Source organism: Epinephelus moara, chromosome 5 (assembly GCF_006386435.1).
Source record: "Epinephelus moara isolate mb chromosome 5, YSFRI_EMoa_1.0, whole genome shotgun sequence".
In the NCBI taxonomy this organism is placed as follows: domain Eukaryota; kingdom Metazoa; phylum Chordata; class Actinopteri; order Perciformes; family Serranidae; genus Epinephelus; species Epinephelus moara.
The window spans coordinates 1,458,349-1,474,547 of record NC_065510.1 but is presented as its reverse complement, the minus strand read 5'-3'; the positions used below and the strand labels follow the sequence as shown (position 1 = coordinate 1,474,547).

Here is a 16,199-nt window from a genome sequence, read left to right as displayed (position 1 = left end):
CACCGGTGACGTGCGCGCAGGGAAGCACCCAGCAGTATGTGCGCGCCCACGGGAGGGGCCGATAGAAAATGGCGAGTCTGTGCAAAAGGCAGCAATGCACGGTAGAGAGGCGCGGCTTTCGGCAGGAACTTGACTCTTGGAGGCACAAACTCATTCACTGTGTAGGTAAGCTCGCTTTGCATTGTGTGTGAGTGAGTGTGGCGCGGTCCGGGCGGCCCGTGGGTGCCGGTAACTGTGTGTTTGCGTTTGTTTTTCTGTAGTGGAAAGAGCCGCGGCTGTAATGTCCACTGGAGAGCCTATAGGCTTTACATGAAGCTGTCATTTTTTGTTACGCACGGCTGCTGCCTGGCGCCGCCTGCCTCCCACCGGACATATCCAAAAATATTCAGCCCTAAGTTTTCGGGCTGGTGTCGCGCGTGCTGACAGGTGTCTCACCTGCGCACTTTGTGTGTGTCACCTGTGTGTCTGCTGAGTGTTGTTTTATTTAAAGTGTTGGCGCTTTGGAGCCACGGCGGTATTTTTATACATTATTCCATAGCTGTTTATTTATTGTGAGCAGGGCAAGTCACGTGTGCAGATGGAGCTGCGCTTCGGCCAATCGGCTTCCCCGCTATAGGCCGGCTCGTGTCCGCGTGCGCGCCCCCGGGTTGAGTTTTTGGTGGGGGGAGGGAGGGAGGGCGGTGCGCGCTCTCGGTCTCCAAACATGACACCCCCACCTTCTCCGCCTCCTCCTCCTCTCCACTTCCCTGGAAATCAGCTTTTGGGAGCGCGCATTGCTGCATTGGGGGAAATGTCAGTGGAAATAATTTTGTATTTTAGGGGGAAGGTAAAGGCGGGGGGTCGGCAGGAAGAAACGCCTCTGTGCTCGCATGGAAACCGGGACTGGTACTTGTTGAAACGGCGCTCCTGGATGCGGTGGGGAACTCTGCTGTGCAGATTTGTCCGGCTCAGTTTGCATAAACATATTTATGATTATTTTAAATGATGTGAGTACAGTTGAGACACGCGGGGTCAGATAACAGCAGCGGCCATGACATGTGTCAGTCTTTGTCTTCTTATATAGACTTGATGGAAATTCAGTTGTTGACCTCTCCCTGCTTTTGTCATTAGTTTTTCTCGGTTTTTATTTTGGATTTTTTTTCATCCATACATCTCACCAACCCCTCCTCCTCTTCCTCCTCCTCCTCCTCCTCCTCAGCCACAACCAATCCTCCATTTCTGGTGTATTTCATTAGCTCAGTTTAATCCGGTTACATCGACCTATCCCGGTGTTATGGCAAGATTATCATCCACTCTTCGCCTCTGATCTCCTAACCTCTCCGGGTTTCCTCGGCTCTCCGCCCGGCTCGTAATCTGGCTTTTATCGGCGGTATAAAGCACCACCACCTCCGCAGCAGCAGCAGCAGAGTCGGGGTGTTGCGGCTCCACTTGTTTTTGGATGCACTTCTGTGTCCAGATGTTGACCTGTCACCTACTTACCCATCCGACCGCTTCATAATAACTCACATGGCCTGATTCCGAGCAGGCTAGCGGGGCTTTTTAGTAAGAAAACCTTCTAATGAGGGGATGTAGTGTTAAATTAAATGGTTGGTTAATCTCTGACCTCCAGAATAAAGCCTAAAGAAATCACAATCAGCAGTGTAAACAAAAGGCTTTTCATCCTTTTTATTTGTCTCACATCAGTTTGGGTGGGATTTTTCATTGAGATTATTACACGTGAAATATGTTTTTACTCAACAAAAGTGAGCTTTAACCTATTTTCAATCTTCACATGTTAATAGTGAAGGCGCTGCCTGCTTTGTGCCCTGCTTTTGCCTTCATTTATAGTCTAATTAGTGCAGTTTTAATGATTTAGTGGGTCACTGGGTGGGAGTTAAAAGCAGCAGAGGATGGTGGGTTGGTCCCTTTTTAAAAGTGTAACATTTGGAGGGTCATAGTTACCCTGTAATGAAAGAAAGCTGCATGTAGGGCTGTAATAAACACGGGAAGGATGTTATTCAGATATCTGAGTAAGACTATAAATCCCTATAGAAATACTATAATAATAATACCAAAGTCAATAGAGATACCACAAGCATGATAAACATACTGTGAGCTCACTATTGTGCACCTCGAATCTATATCACAATGATACCACAGGGGATGCTAATACCACAAAGCAGAATAATGAACTCACAGTTGGATGTTACAGCTTGTTTTAGCTTTATATGGGGTGCTCAGTGTGTGTGTGTGTGTGTGTGTGTGTGTGTGTGTGTGTGTGTGTGTACACAGGCCGTGTATTAGTTTGGCATATTTCTTCATTTCTGGTTGTTGACAGTCATTGGTTTGCTATGCGTGACGAGTTTTAGGGCCGAGCGCAGCAGCAGCTATCAGCGCTCAGATTGAAGTCTGACATGTTTATTTGTTTGAAGGCTAATCAGCTCTGGAACTGTGAGAAACTGGAACATCATGAGATACGTTTGTCTTCTGATCAGCTGGAGAATTTGTTTCCAAAAGTGCTGCGAGACGTTAAAGGGAAACTTTGAAACGTTGACAGCGTGCAAATGTTGCAGTTAGTTTTGACATTGATTTAATTAAAACTGGGCTATTTTATGAGTTTGGGATATTTTGTTTTTGGCATTTACATTTCTGCAAACCACAAATACGTTACATTTGTACTTTTACATTTCATATCAATCTTTCTAAAGTGAGAGTATATTAGCGGACCCTCTCATCAGGAGGTGGAGGGGACGGTGGGTGTTGCGACACCTAGGCAAGAAGCCTGCCAAGCTGCAGATCACTGTAAAACAGTTGATTTTAACGGACACGTCACGCCATTTCCCAGCAGTGTTTAGGCCATTGAACCTGGGGCATTTTCACAGTCCCCTCCCTGCTTGTCCAGCAGCTTTTGCGCCACCTAACCTGAGTGTTTAACGCCAAAACAAAACATAAGTATTTTTTTGCCTAAACCCAACCACACATTCACCACAGCGTGTTTGAGAAGTTTCAATGTGTACGCCACAAAATGGTGTACAAATATAACATAATCTTGGTTTGCGGAAATGTGCAGTGCCAACAGTGCCCAGTTGGGCTGGACGAAGAAGTAGCAGCACATCCTAAAAATTGAAAAGCCGTAACCAGGGAAAGTCTGGCATTTTTGCTTGAAAAATGTCTTTAAATGATCAAAAATAGACTCGGGATGTGTGTAACTAGTCGACCAGTTGATTAAATGTTGCTACCCTCACTAGTCAGCACAGGTTAAGCCTATTATTAAGAATATTAATTTGTGTGATTATGTTCACCCTCTGAAAATGCCGCTGTAAAAATCAGATATGCTCCCTAAATAATATCTTCAGCAGATGTTATTTGTTAACTTTCATTTAGTGAGTCGTTGTCATGTTTCGTAGACCAATGTGCAATGTGTGTAATGCACAGTGCAAAGTGCCACACATTTCAGCGGCATTTAAAATATGTTTTGTTTATAAAAAGAAAATGCAATTAATGATTTCAAATGGCTCAAACGATGTACGCATTTTTTTGGACACGGTTTATTTATAACCTCAGAGATGAAATTGTGCTTCATTTTGCCCGTTTGCTGAATGTTTTCTTACTTTTAAACTAGTCAGTGAGTCTAGAAACATCCCTGAAATAGACTAATAAATAAAGTTTTTGTCAAATGCAAAAAGGCACACGATTAAAAACAGTTCTTGAAACTACTGATCTGAGAATCCTCCAAACCAAGAAAGACCACAGTGTAAGAACAAAAGAAAAAACTATTTTTATTCCAACAGAAAGATGTACTGTATGCTGGCATGAAAATGAAATCACACTCTGCCATGAGCCATACCTTTTGTTAAACAGCCTTGTTATTAATAGTAATCCTTGTGTTTGAGACATTTGGTTTAAAAAGGTAACAAAGGTGGAGATCTTCCATTTTATTACAGTGATGTGAGAGGATGCAGCCTGTCGACACCGCCAGACTCATCTTCTTGCCCTGTGCTGTGGTGATAATAAAGTAGGGCCTATATGCCATAGAAAGGTTAACATTATTAGTTGGTAGCAATTATAGCCCAACTGCTGATTCCTTTGGCACATATTCTGGGGAAGAGAGTGCAGCTAATTTGATTGCTGAAAGGTTGTGGCAGTGCTGGAGAGAGACAGACTGTGAGGGAGCGAGAGAGGTGTGAGTCTGAGTAGCAGATTGCTTTTTTACTTTCAACTCTTCTCGCAGCCAGAGCCTCTCCAAACACAGTAATAATGCCACCGGTTGAGCTGAAAGCCCTCGGCCACAGTGTGTTCTTTGTCACTAAAGTCCTCGATGTGGTCGACTTATTCCAACCACTGGCGAAATATTTTGGGGCCCCTCAAGACCAGCAGTCCAAGATTCATATCAATCAGGTTTGGGCAATATGTTGATACATCATGGGACAGCTGAAGTTAGTTTTGCCATTTGAGATAAGTTTCCCTTCTGAATCTTTGGCTTTGTGAAGGCATTTTGGACAAAGTTGTAAATTGTGAGCATGACCGCCAGTGGTAATAGTGGAATTCTGTATGAATGTGATGAAGTACTTTGATTTTTTCAGGTATTTAATTCACCTCTGTTATCAAACCAGGCATTTCCATCTGCTTGTTTCAACGGTTTGTGATTCGGCTGGGCAATGTATTGATATTGTGTCAGATATCGTCTTAGATTTTGGATATCGTAAGTGTTGTCTTTACCTGGTTTTGGCTGCAGTACAGTAAAGTGATGTCATTTTCTGAACTTTCCAGACTGTTCTAGCTGTTCTGTTTTGTGCCTTTACCAACAGCAGTCCAAGACTCACGCCATGCGATTATTTGTGTATCATGAGACCCTATAAATTGGTTTTGCCATATTGTTTCCACTGATAATGTTTTCCCTTTAATATCTGTGGCTGTATTAAGGCATTTTGGACAATGTTGGAAGTTGTGAGCATGACTGAATGTGATGAAGTACCTTTATTTGTCCAGCATTTTCTTCCACTTGTTAGTCAAAAACAAACATTTCCAATTGTTTATTTCAGCAATTTATCAATGGAATTTTCCCCAAAATGACTTTAGCACCATATCAACTTTATGATATAGAATTAAATTAATTAACCATTCGTTAGCGTCAAGTCAGACAGGGGACATTCGTAGCTTAAAAAGTTGATACAGATGATATTGTATGCTTTGCATGCTAACCAGCTAGTTTGAACTCGGAAGCTCTGCAATGCCCGATAGCTAGCCAAGCCTAGCCTAGCCTACCTAACTTGGTATGGCTCTCTTTCAATAAGTCAGATTACTGTTTTATTTATAGTTTATTTAACCGTCATTCAGCCCTGTTTCCAAAAAAATATGTATATATACAACTAATTTAACAGCAAATACATTTTGAAGGATGTTGAAGAAATGTTGCTTTTTAAGGTGAGGCCATGACTTCTGAGTTTGTCACGTGATGTCATTTGGACCAAAAGACTTTTTCCCACAGACTGTAAAACAAGATGTCAGTAAATCAGTGGATGGAGCTGTTTCACTATCAGAATTTGTCTTAAGTCTAGAAGAGCTGCAAGATTACATAACTTTATCCCTGTTTAAGTTAGCGGAGCACTAAACTGGAAGTTAGCATCACGGCCGGCGGAAGTCTGTAGTATGCCTGCTCTATGGGAGCATAGCAGTGCCAATCATCGGGGTAATTTATTTATGGTAGTTGAAGTTTCTTGGCTTCTTGCACCACTGAGTAACTTTCCTCAGAATCAATGGGGCCCCGCCTCCAATGCTGCATCCAGTTCTCTTTATACATCCATGATTAACATACCTGGCAAAAGGCAAAAATGTTAATACTGAAAATATCAGCAAAATGTTCACTAGCAAAGTATTTCATGTGTTTTCTAGACGATCTTGCAATACACTCTCCACTCATAATGACGACAGCATTGTTTTTTTTACTACCTTTTTTTTTTAAAATTAACATTTAACTGAACTTACAAGCTTTTGTTGCCTAAACTTTACCACAGACAGAAGTCTGGACACAAACTGGGGATTCTGGTGTCACAGTCCTGCTATTTGTATGTCATAAATGTCGTGTTTCATTAACTCAAAGAAAAATCTCTGAACATAATCCAGGCAGCATTTTTCTTTCAAGTTTCTTGAGATACATTAGAGACCCTGCTGAAATGGCAGCGTAGAGAAGATTACACAGTACTCTTTCTTAACATGTAGCCAGCTCATCAGCTCCCTTCTCTGGACTCCAGTCTAATGTTACTTAAAGTGAAGTTTGACTCTGAGATTCTGTTTACCTCCAGAGAAGCTGCCCCAGAGAGAAGTCTGTGAAAATCAAACTTTCTGCCAATAAAGGCAAAAAAATAAATAAAATCAAAACAGTCATCTTTTAACATACAAACGGACATTTGTTGTAACAAGCTGACGAGCTGCCTCATCTTTAGTTGCCACAGTGTATACAGGCTGAAATAAAGACAGCAACTAACAACTCTTTTCATGATCGATTAATCTGCAGATTGTTTTCTCGCTTAATCTATTAAATGTGTGAAAATTGAATTTTCCAGAGCCCAGCTTCTGTCACTAGATGTCTCATTCTGGTTGACCAGAAGTCCTAAAGATATAGAAGAACAAGGAAACCACATTTAGATGAGAGAAGTTTGGCATTTGTTCCCTAAAAAATGACAATCAGAATTGCTGCTGTTGATCAACTAAGCGATTAATCGATTCATTGTTGCATCGCTGTAGTTAACAATTATCACTGTCACATGATCACTTGTCTTGTTTTGGGTTTATTTCCTTTCCTCTGCGGCTGATCAATGAATGAGTTGCTGATTTTGCAAGAGGATAAGTGAGCGTGTGCAGGGTCTGTAAAGACAGCAAATGTCTCCTCCTGTATCTCATGTTTAAATCGTGATGTGCAAGATCATCCGTTTTTGCTTCAGTGTGCCATTAACTGAACAAGATCTTCCCGATTACGTTTTATTTCTATCCATCCATCTATCCAGTCCCTCGATTACCCACTGTACTCAAAGTCAAATCCTCGTCTTATCAAGTCAACAAAATCCCTCCGTCCCTCCGCCACGCCTCCCTCTCTAAGCGGACGGCTTTTATTTCAGTAATGGACAGATGGACGCCCCGAGAGATCTGCCTGCCACTTTCTCATCTTGCTAATTCTTTTCATGGGCTTTTTGAAAAGGAAAACAAAACATGGCACATTTATCGGGAGCTGGTGGGGAGAGTGGCAACGATCCACCCATTTGACTGGACCGGGTGCCAACACTGTAAATCACCGCGTACCCTCTTCATTACACATGCATGCACACACACACACCCCCTGCTCGACAGTAATGTGTGTGAAAGTGTGTGTGTGGAGCTATCTCGGGGGCCGATCCATGCCAACCAGGAGCCCCGTGGGAGGAGGGCTGCTCTCTTTGGGGTAGGGGGGGTTGACTGCAATCTGTGGAAAAGCAAAATACACCACTGGCACTGAGTGAATGTCGACAGAAGGTGTGCGTGTCTGTGTGTGTGTCTGTGTGTGTGTGTGTGAACCATTTTATTTATCCAGAAAACGTCCACTGAGCGCTGTGCTCTTTTGCAGTGACGTCCTGACTCGCGTTCAAACGCGCTAACACACCTTTATCTAAACTGCCAGAAGGATTCAAACTGCCGTCGCTCCGGTTTCACGCCTGCTTCTTTTATCCTCCGAGCCTGAATTTGTTTCTGAGGAGTAAACCATTTCATCTTGTTTTTGCCGGCTGTTGAGAAACTAGTCAAATGTTTCAGAAAATAACCCTTTTTTATTCAGCCTGTTAAAACAGCAGAGTGTGACAGCTTTAAAAGAACAAACTATTTTTGAGTCCCCCGAGAGGAGGAAGGCAGCTGACTTCCTAAAAAGGCCCGTTTTTGTTGTGGTTGTTGTTATGCTTCTTTTTTAATCTTATATATAAAGCTACTTCTTTGTTGTATTTTATTTTGTTTTGCCAGTGTTACGCAGTTTTCCTCCCCGGGGACCTTTCTGGTGTATCTGTTGGGAACGGGAAGCTTTTAATTATTGTTGTTGAGTGTTGGAGCATCTTCAAGAGAAATGTATGAGAGTCTTGAAACCACATGAGAGGCCCAAAGTTTGTTGTTAAAGTTTAGAAACTAAAACTGGTCCAAGTTCTGCTTCGTCGTCTTCAGTTGGTGTCATTCAGAGGTGAAACTGTTAATACGTCATGAGACAATCAGCAGAACGTTAGTTTGCAACCATTTAAATTACCAGATAAAGTTTGTTGCGAAGGAATACGTCACCCCCAAATTATCATTTATATATCACTTAACTCACCCGTGTGACTTTGAATTCGGGAACAATTTGTCTTTGCTTTTTCATTTGCATGCCTCCACGATGAATGAAGGATCCAAAAAAAATTTATGAATTGCAATAAAAGTGGGTCATGTTTAACAACCAGCAAAACTGTATATATACAGTATATTCCAAATGTCTTTTATTCAGTCATATGCCTTGTACTTCATAAACACAGGCATTTTGTCTAAAACCTTCCTCACTTCTGCACAAACAGTCTCATGCATGGACGAGTAGCCAGTGTGTTTGAACTCCCCTCAATCAAATGCACGAGCAGCGTTCAAACGCATGTGCTTGCCCAAGTGTGTGACGCGTACGCTGACGTGATTTAATTGGCAACAAAAATGCGCGTGTTTGGAAAGCTCTGAGCATACAGCTGGACAAATGAGACTTGGATTATACTGCAGGAGTTATGTGAGAGTTTGTAAACGGCTGCTTTGACATAGTTTTGCTGTTGTTAGATGGTGACCTGTTTTAGTGCAATTCATCAAGAACTTTCTTTGTCTCTTCGCTCTTCGTTCACTGTGAAGACATGCGGGGGAAGAATGTTTTCTTCTCAAATTCGACGTAATTTATGGTGAGTAATTGATTTGGTCATTTCACAGAAGTATTCCTTTAAGCAAAAATAGCGAAAAACAACTGGTTTTAGCTTTTCCAGTGTCAATTTCTGCTTTCCTCCGTAATAAATGGAATATTGTGCGGTTTTAGACTCTTAAGGATCATTTAAACTCTCTTTATGTCCGAAATTCGATACATCCATTTGAAACGTAGTCAACGTCACTGCCCCTATTCTTTCACGTCCTTTATAACATGGCATGGATGCATCCACTAGATGGCAGAGTCAAAAGTTTCTGACCAGACAAACGAGGCGACGGTGGAGGAGTTTGTAATAACGAACATTTTAATGCAGTGGTTCCCAGCTGGTCCAGCGACGAGGTCCAGATTTCTCCTTAGTTGTTAGTTCAAGGTACACACATGTTAAAACACTGAGCGTCATACTTGCGTTTGGCTGTTTTGTCATGCTAGTTTGCTGTCTGTCAAGTAGCCGTCCGTTCTGTGCCGGAAATTCACTGTACTACTTGAAAATTAAGTGTTTTTTACAAACTTGACATGTTCGCACTACTTGAAAATTAAGTGTTTTTTACAAACTTGACATGTTCGCGAATCACTTACAATCCAGTCAGAATCGATCAGCGATACACTACTATAGACATGATGGTCTGTTCGGCCATTAGATACATCACGACATGTGGACAGAGCCTTGTTTTCACTATATTACCAATTTGTTTCGTTTTGCCATTTTTTAAAATGTCTTTGTTGTCTCCTACGGTCGTATCTTGTTTGAACTGCACTACACTGCCTCCATGATCTCTGGTGGTACTGCTCTGTTTCGTGCATATCCGTAAGCCTTTAGAATTTGTGTACAAATATGGATGAAATGAACGCAGAGTACGGACAGTAGGCTCTGTCTGTGTCTGTATATGTAACTAAGGTTGAGCATAAATGCTTGGACAGAAAAAGCAGCTTTAAACTTTTGCTGCTTGTGTTTCACAATATATTTTTTTTTACTAGTTTCCGGCATTTTATAGGCCAAACAATTAATTGCTTGATCAAGACAATTCAGTGCATTAATCAGCAACAAAAACAAAAAGCCCCAGTTCTGTTCTTCATGGCCGTGTTTTTCATGTTTTGTTGTCAGGCATCCAAGGATCTCCAGAACAGTTTGAAAGGCCTTTAATTCTGTTTAATCATTTTTAAAAGGCAAAAAACAAAAGATGCAGTTTGGTCCCGTGGCAGTTATCATGGTTATGAAACTCTATGCAAGTCTCAGTAATTATACTCAGACACCCACCTTCACAGTGTACACGTGACCCAGCCCTGTGTGGAGATCCTCCTCATTATCCTGCAGGATATTGCGAGTCACAACAATAAATGATATCGAAATCATTCCCCTGAATTTATCTTTTGGTGAATCAGAACCCGGCAGAAAGAAAAGCAGCGCAGAGAGGCCAATATTCAGCTCATAAATAAATAAAAACATGATATAGATGCTATAGATGGACTGTTTATCAGTTTACTGGTTGATATTTGACTTCTGCCAGTGAAGTAGCAGCATGAAATCACCCTCTGATAACGGCCCAGTCTTCTTTTATGTTTGCAGTGTTGATAAAGTCACTTATGTCCCCAAAAAGCAGAACCAGATCTCTTTTTTTTATTTGGGTATGTTATTTATCTATCTTAGTAATGTCTGTTCTGTAACAGCGTGAGATTTGATGTCACATTCTGAAGAGTCTTATAAAACACTTTTCCTTTTGAGTCTGTGCCCTTTCTGTCATTATTTTGTATCTTCTCGCAACATTAATGTATAAAAGATAAAATATACTGAATATTAACAGATGTATAAAATGTGGAATTTGTCAATCCAATATAAGTATCCACAAATTTAGGTTTTAAATTGTGCATGTTAATTGTTTGTCAGAAATCTGAGATCTATCTGAAGTTTTGGACAAAACAACACTTCAGCTTCCTGTCTCCCTCTCTCTCTTTTCTTTCCTTGGGTCTCACCAGCGACCAAAGTCCTCCATTTCCTTAAACTAAACTTTGTACACAGCGTCCCCGGCTCAAACCAAAATTTATGTAAGCGTTCCATTGTGTGTGTTTGTGTGTTTGAGTTCCTTTTGTTATGTGAGCTACCCGACCTCCTCGGTACAGTTCTTTGGACACTGACGCCATGTGGGCTCATGCACGGTATGGAGTTTGTGTTTGGAGTACACACACACACACACACACACACACACACACACACGCGGCGCACAGTGGTGGAGAGAGGTGTCAAGGCTTTAGAGCAGCAGGAATGTTTACTTGGACCCGCCTTTAGTGAATTCCTCCTTATTCTTCCATAATGGCTGCTTTTGTGTGGAAGGTCATATTTGAGCAATTTGCTTTTCAGAGTATTTGATCAATGGCATGGAGGAGCCTGAGTGTGTGTGTGTGTGTGTGTGCTCTTGTACTTCTGCCTTTGTAAGGACCTCTCTTAGGTGTTGAAATTGAGGACATTTTTGGAAAGCGAGGACATTTTGTTCACTTCTTCTCAGAGCCGTGTGAAACTTGTGATTAATCACGTAGTTGTGATGATTAATCTTCAGGGAATGCCTTATTATTATGCCTTATTATTATAATGAGGGAAGTCTCAAATCTCTGCGTCTCCCTGAGAATTCGCTCTTAATGGAATTAAAATAAAACTGTGTGTCATTCAGACTGTCATTAACAATGAATTAATACTTAAGTAGCACCTCGGTACTCCTGAACAAGAGGAACCGGCTAATGAGATAATAATGGAGCCTAGCAGTCGGTTAAGCAGTGTTAAGCTGTCACGGTTCAGAGTTAAAGGGACAGTCCGCGGTTAACTGAAAGCGTCTGCTCCGAGTCATTAAAGAAATAATCTGCAACTTTGTCTTATGAATGAATGTCTGTCGTGTTGTTCGCTGACTCATATAAAATTAGGTTTACACAAACTCCTCGACTGCAGCAGGAAGTGATGCACTGATGTTTATACACTAGAGCTGCGCGATTTGTCAGTTAATTAATTAATCAGGAAACAAAAAGATCAGCAACTAATTGGATGATCGTTATATTGTATGTTGGTTTCTTACGTTTTATAGACGACATGATTCATCAAGTAAATAATCAGCCCTATTAATATAGAAATATAGTTTGTTTGAAATGAGCATAAAAAGGGAAAGAAAAAGAAGCTGCAGCATGTTGTTAACGCTCATCTCCAGTGGTGTCACCAAAATCAAGAAGACCATGTCCTCCAAAATTAGCGTGTGTGTGGGGGGGGTTTTCAAACAACTTTAAAAACAAGAGATGGACTGTTTTCTCATTGCCTTCCTGTTTGTTTGTTCTGGTGTGTCAGAAATGTCAGAAAATGGGTTAGTAAACAGTGAAAAGCAGCATGGAGGCCAGTGAAAATGTTATGGTGGTTACTTCTTTTTGTTTATCTGTTATGTATACAGTATAAATGCACTGTCAAAATGTCAGAATTCGAAATGGTTTATTGGTTAAAGGTCTGGATTAGGATAGGATGGCGTTTGGGTTCAGACCCGGGGCATGGCAGGTTAACAAGGGGAATACATTTTGGTTGTTTGCTAAAAAAGAGGATAAATTTTAATAAAGTTCAATCGCTGTTTGAATGGAGATGGATGTTTTTTTTGTAGTGGCCGGTTGATTATTTTCATTGACGACTAATCTGCTGATTATTTCTTCGATTATTCTACTAATTGTTTTATCGAGAAATGTATTAAAATGTTGAAAAATGTCGGTCTGTCTCTCCCAAACCCCAAAATTATGTCATCTAATGTCTTGTTTCGTACTCACGCCAAAGGGTTTTAGTTCACTGTCATGGGAGAGTGTGTAAAGCTGCCAATATTTAAACGTAAGAAGCTGCAGTAAGAGTATTTTGGGTACTTTTATAGTACTTTCCTATGAAAAATGACTCAAACCGATCAGTCGACTACTAAAATAGTCATCAATTAGTCGACTAATCGTTGCAGCCCTATTGCACAGCACTGGCAAAGGGACTAAAAATAGCATGTTCGCGTGGGCAGCTGGAGCCGATAATACCCGTGACTACTGCGTTAATGTTATTGCAACCATTTACATTTAATACAGAAGCCGGCGTTAGTGAGTTTTTTGTCCAGTGGGAAAGGAGCTTGAGTTTTAAATTTTTTTTTATGACAAAGTCTAAAATTCTTTAAATGTGTAAATTTTTTGATCTTTTGATTCCGTCACATATGAGATAACAGTCATACACATACTACTATTATAACGTCTGCTGTTGATAAACTAATGTAGCCCTGTAGGCGATTTGGCGATTTTTAACAGGTTGGGATAGGCCCCACCCCACTCCTGCGTCTAATGTCGAACTTGTTCTAAGATTCACTGCCATATGAAATCTGTTATTTCGTCCTCTGTTCGGATTTGACTGTTCAAAAGATCAAAAGAAGCTCTGTGCTTTGTCTCGTAATGGTGCTTCACTCTGCCGCTTCTAATAATGGCTGTGGTCTTGGAACATATGATGAGACGCACTGGTTTAGAACTACTCATGGGAACAAAGAACATGGAATAGTCTGTCCTCTCTTGATTAAAAGCTGTGTTTCGCTGTCTACTTTTGTCTCTTCAGAACACTCCATGCAAAAGTACTTTTTGCTGACTCATTTTTGAGACTGTTGTCTCTCGTCTCTCCCCTGCTTGTGTGTGTGTGTGTGTGTGTGTGTGTGTGCATCTCACCTGTGTTAAGTTACAGTGTTTATCTGAAGGCACAGTTCTGATTGGCTGGTTAGCCTTACATGATATGATTTAACACATGCAGCTGGTCTGTGAGTTTCCTGTTTGCTCAACGAGTGCTACAAATGCTGCGCTGGTTAAAGTAGAAATGCTCCGTCAAAATGTGAGAATTCTCAATGATTTATTGGTTAAAGGGTCTGGGTCTGGATGTGACAGTGTTTGGGTTCAGACCCGGGGATGGCGAGGTAACAAGTGGGATGCATTCTGGCCATTTTAGTTTTAGTATGTTTTGTAATGTCCCCACGCAGATCACCTTCCGACAGCACCAGTACCACAAGTGTAGAACATGCAAACATGAGCCACCATAAATTACTGGTCATACCAGACCAAGTCAATGGTGCGTTTTATTAATACAAATAATAATAATACATTTTATTTAAAAAGCGCTTTTCAAAGTTCTCAAAGTCACTTTACAGAGACAGTTCAAACACATCAAATAAAACAACAATTATCAGCAAAGACATCGAAGACAAAGAGGAATAGTAATGGGAGTGAAAAAACAAGGAAATAAGTAAATGAATAAAAGTAGCTGAACATTAAAAGCAGAACGGAACAGGTGAGTTTTGAGTAGTGATTTGAATGATGGGAGGTCAGTGCAGTCACGGATGAGTTTTGGGAGGGAGTTCCAGAGGGTGGGGGCAGCAACAGAGAAGGCTCTGTCCCCCCAGGTTCTGTGCTTGGTCTTGGTCTTGCTTATAGATTCAGCAGCTTTTTATTTGTAAGAAGAAGAATGCATTATTTCATCTTCAAAAGTCTCACTTTAAAGTCGCTGTATGTAATTCTGGAGAATCGATGTCTCATTCTCAGGGTGTCAAATACGCTTTGGGTTGGAAGTCGGACCGAACCACCAACTCAAAGTTTCGGTATTTGACGACCAGCGAATTAAACTCAGTAATCAACCGTCTTTCTCCAGAATTACGTTCAGCATCTTAAAGTTTTTATAAGACAATAGGAAAATATATAAACACTTGAAGAAGACACAAATTCAACAGATTAAATGTATAATGAGGATAAAATGAAGTATGTGTAAATTCAAATGATCAAGATCAAGCAAAGTGCCAGCAGCAGCAGCAGAGTTTCTAAAGTGAGTGTGAATCATTTGTTCTGGTTGTTGAGCAGTGCTTTGAGGTGAGGGCAGCGTGTGTGTGTCGACGGGGTGTAATCTGTGCTTGTTTGTTTAAAGACTCTGTACCCACTGGGCATGGCAGCGTGCCAAGCGACTGCTCCTGCTGCTGCCCACAGGTGCACCCTGGGAAATGTAGTTCCTCAAAGAGGGAGCCAGATGGACGAGTCGGAACAATAGAGAGACGGTGAGAGAGAGGGTAAGAGGAGGGAGTGTTTAGGAAGGTATGTTGCTTTTATACAACAAACCCTGCGAGGACACATGACGGATGAGGTTTGCACAACAAATGACTCGGAAACAATGGGCAATTATTTGCAATTCAAAGACTGAATGGGACTTCATTATGATTTGGCCTTGGACATGAGATGGAGCACATGGAGACGCAGGTAAATCCTCTGCTGCTGCCTCACAGACAGGAACACTGTGGTTTATAATGTTCTCAGGACTTTTTATTTTTTAAGACATTTATTAGTAGATGAATAAAAGGAAAAAAAAGCTTTCTAGAAATTAATTAGCCTCGTCTTAACTCAGATGTTGAGTATTGTTTGGACTTTAAATACTATTGCTGATATAATAAATAAGCTTAAAACTAAAGTTCATCAATATCTTATCTTAATAAATGCACATTTTTCTTTAAATCTCTTTTTAAAAATTTAACAAACAAAGCTGAATTTAGACACGAGCATTAAAAACAAACAAACAATTGACAACTGTCTGATTAAACAAGACTGTGAATCTGACCAATCTGATTTTATTCCACCTTTAATTTTAATTTTGATTGTAATCATTATGTGCCAAGAACATCAGTCCAAAGAAAAACAAAAATTGTAACAGATAACTGTGGGACAGATGTGCGAGATTTCTTTTACAAAAAAGTTGCAAAAATAGAAAAACAATTGTAAAAAAAATTTAGAAAAATTATCTGAAGACATCCTGGATAGGCAGCAACAATGGCTAAGTTTACATGCACACTAATGTTCCACTGATATTCCAAATTTTTTTATTTTTTTTATTTTAAATTTAAAACCGTGTGTAAAAGCGTATTTCACGTAGATATTCGGAATTAGGCCATTTCCTGAGTGTAGCATTTTCTGATCAGGACATGTGGGATATGCCGGTATTATTCAAGACTTGTCAGCATTCTTTATGCATGTATATAGCACATTCGGAACATGCGTCTCAATTGGGTATTTTACCACAGTTTGCGTCACACGGCCTCTTGCCTGTTTACGGTCAGCTCTGTGCGTTGTCATGGAGACGCTGTACACAAACCAACTTGCCAACGGTTTGCGAGGCTGGGGTAGAGATGCATGCCCAAAAGAAAAGGCCACATTTCTGGTCGAACGGAGAAACACACCTACTTTTAAACATTGGATGTGTGCAAATATCGCAACAGCGCCCTTTTGAACA

At 40.8% G+C, this 16,199-nt stretch overlaps 1 protein-coding gene across 2 annotated transcripts in view; it reads left to right on the top strand.

Annotated features, from left to right (window-relative positions):
- Positions 1–16,199, top strand: part of lcor (ligand dependent nuclear receptor corepressor) — a 135,181-nt gene continuing 118,982 nt past the window's right edge. Inside the window, exon 1 of one of the 2 annotated variants that reach the window (XM_050044075.1) lies at positions 1–159. In XM_050044075.1, the coding sequence (XP_049900032.1) occupies positions 69–159 (91 nt within the window). In that variant the 5' untranslated portion in view covers positions 1–68. Of the gene's footprint in view, positions 166–16,199 lie in introns of both variants that reach the window. The other variant, XM_050044072.1, reaches the window with a different exon arrangement.